The sequence below is a fragment of the Arvicanthis niloticus genome, chromosome 6 (assembly GCF_011762505.2).
Source record: "Arvicanthis niloticus isolate mArvNil1 chromosome 6, mArvNil1.pat.X, whole genome shotgun sequence".
Classification (NCBI taxonomy): Eukaryota; Metazoa; Chordata; class Mammalia; order Rodentia; family Muridae; genus Arvicanthis; species Arvicanthis niloticus.
In genome coordinates, this window is record NC_047663.1 from 43,645,074 (window position 1) to 43,654,241 (window position 9,168).

General features: G+C 48.8%; 1 protein-coding gene across 2 annotated transcripts in view; it reads left to right on the forward strand.

Annotated features, from left to right (window-relative positions):
• The window catches only part of Supt6h (SPT6 homolog, histone chaperone and transcription elongation factor), a 36,177-nt gene extending 27,099 nt beyond the window's left edge, over window positions 1-9,078 (forward strand). For both annotated transcript variants that reach the window (XM_076936225.1, XM_034507271.2), the window contains exons 28-37: window positions 420-560; window positions 3,046-3,241; window positions 3,608-3,846; window positions 4,299-4,412; window positions 4,536-4,660; window positions 6,561-6,673; window positions 6,889-6,966; window positions 7,050-7,216; window positions 7,833-8,020; window positions 8,323-9,078. In XM_076936225.1, coding sequence (XP_076792340.1) covers window positions 420-560; window positions 3,046-3,241; window positions 3,608-3,846; window positions 4,299-4,412; window positions 4,536-4,660; window positions 6,561-6,673; window positions 6,889-6,966; window positions 7,050-7,216; window positions 7,833-8,020; window positions 8,323-8,509 — 1,548 coding nt within the window. In that variant the 3' untranslated portion in view covers window positions 8,510-9,078. The remainder of the gene's footprint in view (window positions 1-419; window positions 561-3,045; window positions 3,242-3,607; window positions 3,847-4,298; window positions 4,413-4,535; window positions 4,661-6,560; window positions 6,674-6,888; window positions 6,967-7,049; window positions 7,217-7,832; window positions 8,021-8,322) is intronic.
• The last annotated feature ends 90 nt before the right edge of the window (window positions 9,079-9,168 follow it).

Here is a 9,168-nt window from a genome sequence, read left to right on the forward strand (position 1 = left end):
CAGGCTCTGTGGCAGGAACCTTGCCCCACCGCGTCATCTTCCTTGCTTCTTGGCTATTTTTTCTTTTCTTTTCTTTTTTTTTTTTTTTTAGATATATTCACTTAATTTTAGATGTGAATACTTTGCCTGTATGTCTCTGTGTACCATGTGGTGTACTTGGTCAGAAGAAGGCATTGACTACTTATAACTGCATTTTGGGGCCAGAGAGAGTGGGGCAAGAGCAAGAGGGAGGGAAGGGGGAAATATTGTAGTTAGGTTTGGTTGTAACTGCTATGCGGATTCTGGGAATTGAATCCAGATCCTCTGTAAAGGCAATAAATACCCATAACCACTGAGCCATCACTCTCCAACCCACCCTGCTGCTCTTTTCTGTGCCCATGAGCTCCAGAATCTTATTAGTCCTCCTCTCTATTCCTCAGGTCTGGAACCATTTTGACAGTGGATCATGCCCTGGCCAGGCCATTGGTGTGAAAACACGCCTAGACAACGGTGTCACCGGCTTTATCCCTACCAAATTTCTCAGTGACAAGGTGGTGAAGAGGCCAGAGGAGCGAGTGAAGGTAGATGGCGACCGGGCTCAGGAGTCATCCACTCTCCAGTTGCCCTGTTGGGCGTTCTAGCTTTGAGCTGCCCCCACCAGAAGTTAGGCTCTGTTCCAGTGACAGAAAGGACTTATAATAACTGGAGGAAGCTGGGGAGAGCATCTGAATGAGTAGTGGCTTTTGTCTGCTGTTTGTAAAGCAGTTTCTGCTGGTTGCCAGCCCTTTGGGAGAGGGTTCCTTCCTGTGTGGGAAGCTGTGCTCTCAGCACATGGCAGGAAGTGAGACCCAGCATCACAAACAAGAAAGCTCTGCCTGTTCTCCGAGTTGGGCAGTGTTGCTCAGGAGATTTCAAAGGCTGTGTGGCCCAGCTCTGCCCATAGACTACCTCTGAGCTTCCCAGTGGAACCTCCCAAGTGAGAGGTTGGCTGTAAATCTCCTGGATCCCTTCTGTCCTGTCGTCTCCTCCTGGGGCTGTCATGTATTAGGCTCAGTGACAGGCACTCAGTGAATATGTGTCCGTGTTCAATCCCCAGGCTGTGTGTGTGTGTGTGTGTGTGTGTGTGTGTGTGTGTGTGTCCGTAACTTTGCCAGAGTTCTAGCTCTAGCTAGACACTCAAGTGAATGCACTTAGGGTTCAGAGAGTAACTTTGCCAGAGTTGATTCTCTTTCCACCTAGGGCTGTCGGTTTGGATTTTCTTGGGGGTGAGGAAGGGGAAATACTGTTTTGTAGCTCCAGCTACCACTTGCTGTGTAGACTATATAGAGATCGCCTGCCTCTGCCCCCATGCGCTGGAATTAAAAGCATGAACTACTAGATCCAGTTCTACCTCAGTTTTGATGGTACCTCATCTGGCTTTTTGTTTTGTTTTTTTTGTTGTTGTTGTTTTTGTTTTTTGTTTTTTGTTTTTTTTGTTTGTTTGTTTTTGTTTTTCGAGACAGGGTTTCTCTATATAGCCCTGGCTGTCCTGGAACTCACTCTGTAGACCAGGCTGGCCTCGAACTCAGAAATCCACCTGCCTCTGCCTCCCAAGTGCTGGGATTAAAGGCGTGTGCCACCACCGCCCGGCTTTTTATGTGGGTTCTAAGGATTAAATTCAGATCTCCAGGCACTGAAGATGCCTCAGTGGAACATTGGCTGTTCTTCCAAAGGTCTTGAGTTCCATTCCCAGCACTCACATGGCAGCTCACACTGTCTGTAATTGTTCTGAGATTCTGTGCTTTCTCCTGGTGTGCTGATATACACTCAGAGCAAACACTCTTATGCGTAACGTACATAAATGAATAAATCTTTTTAAAAAATTCTGATCTCTGAGTATAAGTGCCAAATTCATGGGAATAAGATACTCTTTCAAGGGTAGAATCTCAGCCAGGCAGTAGTGGCACACGCCTTTAATCCTAGCACTTGGGAGGCAGAGGCAGGTGGATTTCTGAGTTTGAGGCCAGCCTGGTTTACAGCCAGAGCTATACAGAGAAACCCTGTCTCAAAAAGCAAAACAAAAGAAAAAAAGAATTCAAGGGTAGGATCTCATGTAACTCAGACTGGCCTCAACATAGCTGAGGGTGACGTTGAACTTCTGGTCTACCTACCTCTACCTTCCAAGTGCTAAAATTAACAGACATATACCATGCCTGTTTTTATGCAGTACTGGGAACTGAACTCAGGATTCTGTGAAGAGGCACCATGACCAAGGAAACTTATAATAAAAAGCATTTAATTGCTGGGCAGTGGTGGCGCACGCCTTTAATCCCAGCACTTGGGAGGCAGAGGCAGGCGGATTTCTGAGTTCGAGGCCAGCCTGGTCTACAGAGTGAGTTCCAGGACAGCCAGGGCTACACAGAGAAACCCTGTCTCGAAAAAAAACGAGAGAGAGAGAGAGAGAGAGAGAGAGAGAGAGAGAGAGAGAGAGAGAGAGAGACAGAGACACTGACTTGTTTGCTTGCTTGCTTGCTTGCTTGCTTGCTTGTTTGTTTTAAAGACAGGGTTTCTCTGTGTAGCCCTGCAGTCCTCAGACTTGCTCTGTAGACAAGGCTGACCTCAAACTCAACAGAGATCCACCTGCCTCTACCTCTGCCTCCCAAGTGCTAGGATTAAAAGTGTGTACAACAACTGCTTGACAAAAAAGACATTCTTAATCTTAATGACGCTAAGATTTTCAACAGTATCCAGTATCCAAACAGACTGCCTTAAGCTAATATTTACATGGAAAGACTCACCAGGAAGAATACCAAAACCAGCTACTACTTTACTTCCTTTCCAAAAAGGGCATGAACTTTGGATAACAACATGGGAGGAATACCCATGCTGATACTCGAATTTTCCAACCCAGAGTGAGAGGGTTGGTACAGGATACATCTACTCACCCCCAGCTGGTTTTGGGCAAGTCCTACCTTTCTGTCTGGGCTTTGTTTGCTCTTTTTTTTTTTTTTTTTTTTTTTTATGTGAAACAAAGCATTGGGCTAGATAGTCTTTGTCCCTTCCAGCTCACATGTTCTGTGGATCTAGGTGGGGATGACTGTTCACTGCCGTATCATGAAGATCGATATTGAAAAGTTCAGTGCAGACCTGACCTGCCGGACCTCAGACCTCATGGATAGAAACAATGAGTGGAAACTGCCCAAGGACACCTACTACGACTTTGATGCTGAAGCTGCAGACCACAAACAAGAAGAAGACATGAAACGAAAGCAGCAGCGGACCAGTGAGTGCCTGGCAGGAGGCTTGCACCTGAATACAGCTAATACCAAGGACGTAGGCTGCAGAGTTCCTGTGCTTTGGTGGCTTACTAGAGTGTGTGCCCAGTTTCAAACCTCTGAGGCCTAGAGACATGAAAGGCAGGCAGAAGCAGGAGCAAAGAACCCACAGTCTCCCATGTACATGTTGCTAAACTTCATTTCCTCAAATATCCTAAGAGCTGGGGCTAACACCTCATTCACATCATGGAGTCCAAGCCCAGAGAGTGTAACGGTGTCTCAGAATCCAGTGGTAGGTCAAAGCTATCTCTGACTGTCCTGTCACTATCAGCTCCTAACCTGTCACCTGGTCTGTCTCTTCCTGCCTTCTTCAGCATACATCAAGCGAGTGATTGCGCACCCGTCCTTCCATAACATAAATTTCAAGCAAGCAGAAAAGATGATGGAGACCATGGACCAAGGGGATGTTATCATCCGGCCCAGCAGCAAGGGTGAAAACCACCTGACAGTGACCTGGAAAGTCAGCGACGGCATCTACCAGCATGTGGATGTGCGCGAAGAGGGCAAGGAGAATGCCTTCAGCCTGGGAGCCACTCTGTGGATCAACAGTGAGGTGGGGGCCATGCCCGAACAAGTTCTTCCTGGTTGCTTTCACCTGACAGTAACTTGGACACCCATATTTTTGTTATGCAGAGCTAGGTAGTCTGTAGCGTGAGTACTAGCTTTATTTTCCCTATATTTCACTTTTTAAAATAGCCTAGAGACAACTACTGAGGAAGGGAGAAAATGCACACACACGGGTCTCTTGTCTGTATTCAGTAAGGAGAATCTGAAGTTCCCTGTTGTTCATAAATACCAGAGAATCATCACGGTTAGTACTTAAAGGCCTTTATGCTGATAAGCTAGTGTCTGGGGTGTAATCAAGCCAGCTGATAAATTGAAGAGACTTTGCTGTGGAGTGAGGTTCAACGGGAACAGGACGTCAGCCTGTCTCTTGAAGATGGGTTTGATGCAGGGCTGGAGTCGTAGCTGGATATGATGTGAGGCCTTCTGTTCCTCCTACAGGAATTTGAAGACTTGGATGAGATCGTTGCCCGCTATGTCCAGCCCATGGCTTCCTTTGCTCGAGACCTTCTGAACCACAAGTATTACCAGGACTGTAGTGGTGGGGACCGAAAGGTGAGCCTTGGACCCTCTGGACCCCTGGGACTCTGTGGTGAAGGAAGTGCATATGTGTGTGCATCAGCCATTGCATCCCAAGCATGCTACCATCCCAACCTGTCCCCTCATTCTACCCCCCAGAAATTAGAGGAGCTGCTCATCAAAACTAAGAAGGAGAAGCCCACCTTCATCCCTTACTTCATCTGTGCCTGCAAGGAACTGCCCGGCAAGTTCCTCCTGGGATACCAGCCCCGAGGGAAACCCAGGTGAGCACTGGTGCTAAGATGCTGCTGCCTATGGGATCCACCATGGGCTAGAAGAGGCCATGCCACTGTACTCTGCCTCCTTGTCCTTCCCTGTTCAGAACAGAAGTTGTGGTGGGTGCACATGTGCCTAGGCTGCCGCCCAGCACAGAATCAGGCTCCATGAGAATTTTTTTGTGGCTTGTTTTTTTTCATTTTGTTATTTTTTTTTCTTCTTTTCTTTTTCTTTAATGTAAGTTGATTGTGGTGTTCTCAAGCTTGAACTTTGTAGATGATAGTGTTGTCCATGGTGTCAGAAGGTTGGACATGCCTGGTAGAGACCAAAACCAGAGTTTCCTAGAACTAGAAAAGGCGTCCGTCCCCTCTCCCAGCACTCCCCAGGACTGCAGTGATGGCACAGGCAAGGGTGTCGTGTTGATCATGCCTTTCTGCTGCCTTCTTCCACCTTTGCAGAACTCAGTGAGCACATGGCAGCTCACTGATGCCACAGGATACACAGCTTGTGCCTCCTGAGCAGGGGTGAGATGGAGGCGTCTCCTCTGCTACCTTCCGTGTAAGACTAGCAGGCTGCTTTTTTGAGGCATTCCTTTTCCTTCACCCCTTTAGCTCACCCTGAGCCTGGGTCCAGCTTCTTTAGGCTGATCTGCTTAGGCCTATTGCTGTCCTGGCCTGTCCTGACCTGACGTGACCTGCCAGCAGCCATTCTACCCTAGCGGAGAAATGCATATGTGTGCTCTGGCTCTGTACTGGTCACGTGTGGACCATGAGTAGAGAGCTCTGAGGCCTCTGCCACAGCTGGAACATCATGCTCCTTTCTGAGGTGGCTTTCCTGCCACATCAGTGCCTTCCACAGATTGGCAGCCAGGGCCCTGTAAGAATGTTTGAAGGCCAGTTAGGCTGACAACCTGAAATAACAGAGTCAACACTGTGGCTTCCCATAGAAGAGAGCACAGACTCCCTGATCTGTATTCTTATATGGAGATTTAGGAAGCCAGTTTTGGCTAAGTATAAGTGAGGATTGCACCATACTTACCATTGTCTCTCAGCTGTTGTTGGCTTTCCTTGAGAGAACACAGCACTGTGTTAGCTATATTGATTGCCTTGTATACTTACCTCATCATTCCTTGGGACTCCTTTGGGTTTATGGGCTGTAGTGAAGGCAGACTAACCACCTTCTAGAGTACCAGAGAATTCCCCCTGCTTATCTGGATCTGCCAGGGAAGTTTCTTCCTGATGTTCTGTAACCTTGCTGTCACTCTCGCCTGTAACTGCTGTCTTCAGTGAAGGCATCCTATCTCCAGGTAGCCTCCAGCACAGCTTCCTCTGTCAGCCTGTACTCAGCACAAGGCCATGGCCTCCTTAGCCTTGACTGTGCTCTGTCATTTGCAACCTCTCCCTGTCATCTCTCCTCCAGCACCCATTATGGCTAATATGCTCGTACATATGGTTGATATTTGGTGGCCACAATTATGTCTTAGTCAGAGCTGCTATTGCTATGACGAAACACCATAACCAAAAGCAATTTGGGGAGGAAAGGGTTCGTGTATTTGGCTTACACTTCCACATCATAGTTCATCATTAAAGGAAGTCAGAACAGTAGCTCAAACAGGTCAGGAACCTGGAGCCAGATACTGATGCAGAGGCCACATAGGAGCGCTGCTTACTGGCTTGTTCCTCATGGTTTGCTCAGCCTGCTTTCTTATAGAATCCAGGACCACCAGCCCAGGGATGGCACCACCCCACTAATTTAAAAAAAAAAAGTCCTATAGGTTTGCCCACATTCTGGAGGCACTTTCTCATTTGAGGCTTCTCCCTCTCTGATGACTATAGCTTATGTGTCACGTTGACATAAAACTAGCTAGCACAAGTGATATCTAATGCTTGTTTACTTATAAAATCTCAGGATAGAATATGTGACAGTGACTCCTGAAGGATTCCGGTACCGGGGCCAGATCTTCCCAACTGTGAATGGACTCTTCCGGTGGTTTAAGGATCACTATCAGGACCCTGTGCCAGGTGAGCTCTGCTGGGGTGAGAGCAACACAGGGGCTGCTCAGTGAGGGGAGGTCAGGGATCAGCTGCCTCACCCCTGTTTCAGCCTCTTAGTAGCAGGGAGGTTTTCTGTTTACTGCCTGTACAACATTCCTTCCCTGTTCTTCCTTTCCTCTTGAACTTGGAAGGTAGAAGTAGCTTTTGTGAAGAACATAACTAGCTGTATCCATTTCTTATAGGCATCACTCCCAGTAGCAGCAGCAGAACACGGACCCCCGCTTCTATCAATGCTACCCCAGCCAACATCAATCTTGCGGGTAGGGTGTTTGGGGCTGAGACTCATAGGGCAGCAGGGAACTAAAGGGACTTAGACCCTTGACAAGGACATCTGTGTTTGCAGATCTGACACGGGCTGTGAATGCCTTGCCTCAGAACATGACTTCACAGATGTTCAGTGCCATTGCTGCTGTGACAGGCCAAGGACAGAACCCCAATGCTACCCCAGCCCAGTGGGCATCCAGCCAGTATGGCTATGGTGGCAGCGGAGGAGGCAGCAGCGCTTACCATGTATGTTTTCGGGAGGACTCTTCCTGAACAGGATGGGGAGGAGAGGGAGCAATCCTATAAACACTCATATACAGACCCAGACCCTATAGACACCTCTGGCCATGCCTCTACCAGGAGCACCATATGCTTGACCCTAGGAAAAATCTCTTAACAGATGTTCCTAGGCTCTAGCACATTTGATGGGGAAGGGAATAAGAAAGGGCCTGATAGCTGGATGGTGGTAGTGCACATCTTTAATCCCAGCGCTTGGATAGGCAGAGGGATCTGAGTTTTAGGCCGGCCTGGTCTACAGAGTGATTCCAGAACAGCCAGGCTACACAGAGAAACTGTATCTCAAAAAATACTTTTTAAAAAAGGCATATGGGGGCTGGCCTTTGCAGAGAGTCTTGTGGGATATTTGGAACTCTCAACCTATATGAGGTGTTGAAGATTGGTGGTGACTAACTGTATATGCTGGTGTTGTCCTGCTGGGTTCCCTTTAATCCCCAAAATACTGCTTGAGGTGGGTCATCTGGGAAGCACTATTCAGAGCCAACTCTTAGAGTCTGCCAGAGATTCACAATGAAGTCAAGCATGCCCACAACATCCCCCTACTTCTCTGTCTACCCCTCTTCAGGTGTTCCCAACGCCAGCCCAGCAGCCAGTGGCCACACCACTAATGACCCCAAGCTACTCCTATACAACCCCGAGTCAGCCCATTACCACCCCACAATACCACCAGCTCCAGGCCAGCACTACCCCACAGTCTACCCAGGCCCAGCCCCAGCCTTCCTCCAGCTCCCGACAACGGCAACAGCAGCCAAAGTAAGTACATAGAGAGTGGTATAACACGGGTCTGTTCCTAGTAGTAACAGGTGGTGCCAGGTGTCCTGAGAACTTAACCTAAGCGGGTATTGTGTATCTTCTTGAAAGCCAAGACCTACAAAGTGTTCCCAATAGGCATTGGTTTCTGGGGAAGAATGAAAGACCAAGGTGGGTTGCTTCCTGTAAATGTCAGGTTCCTTTCTGTGAAGGTGATCTCTCACCAGTGACTGGTAGGAAGGCTTCCTTCTCAAACTTCCTGAAGAATCCTAGTCTCTAAGGCCTTTCCTTCCTTCCTGTTCCAGGTCCAACAGCCATGCAGCTATCGACTGGGGCAAGATGGCCGAGCAATGGCTACAGGAAAAGGAGGCAGAACGACGGAAACAGAAACAGCGGCTGACCCCACGACCCTCTCCCAGCCCCATGATCGAGAGCACCCCCATGTCCATTGCTGGCGATGCGACCCCACTCCTGGACGAGATGGATCGGTAGGGGACCTGTTCCTCGGACTCTGGTTACCTCTGAAGCTCCAAGAGGCCTGGCCACATATAGCCTCACTCCCTGCCCCTCTTTTTTTGTCCATAAAGTGGCGTGAAATGACGTTCTTTTTAGTTCTCAGCCTGGCTGAATGGCCTTGTGAGCCTGGTGTGCACCAAGCAGTGGTTGTCCCACTCCAGGCCCGTGCTAACCACCTGTCCTTGGGCCAGGCTGAGAGAGGATTGTAGCAGGAGGGGGAGCGCAAAGGTGGAGTAGTCAGTAAGGTCCCTGGGAGCCATTTTGAGTTTCTGCCCTCACCTAAGACAGGCTATAATGAGGCACCAAGCTCAACTTGTATATGTCCCCAGCCCGTGTGGGGAACCCAATGCTATTTATTCAGTTTGGGGCAGGAGGGAGAGGAGGGAAAGTGTTTCTGGTCCTGATGTCAATACCTTGGCTGTCAAAGCAGGACTGTGAGGGCCGTGTGGAGCAGTGCTGACCTGCCAGCCCCTGCCTGCCTTCCCTCGTCACCTAACTGCACCTGCTTCTCACCTGTCATTTGAATAAACAGTGTTTGTACAGAGTGCTTGCCGCCTCTCCAGCTCCCTCGCTCTGCAGGGCTGCTTCAGCAGTTGGAACTCCAAAAACTTCCTCTCATAATCTACCAGAGAGTC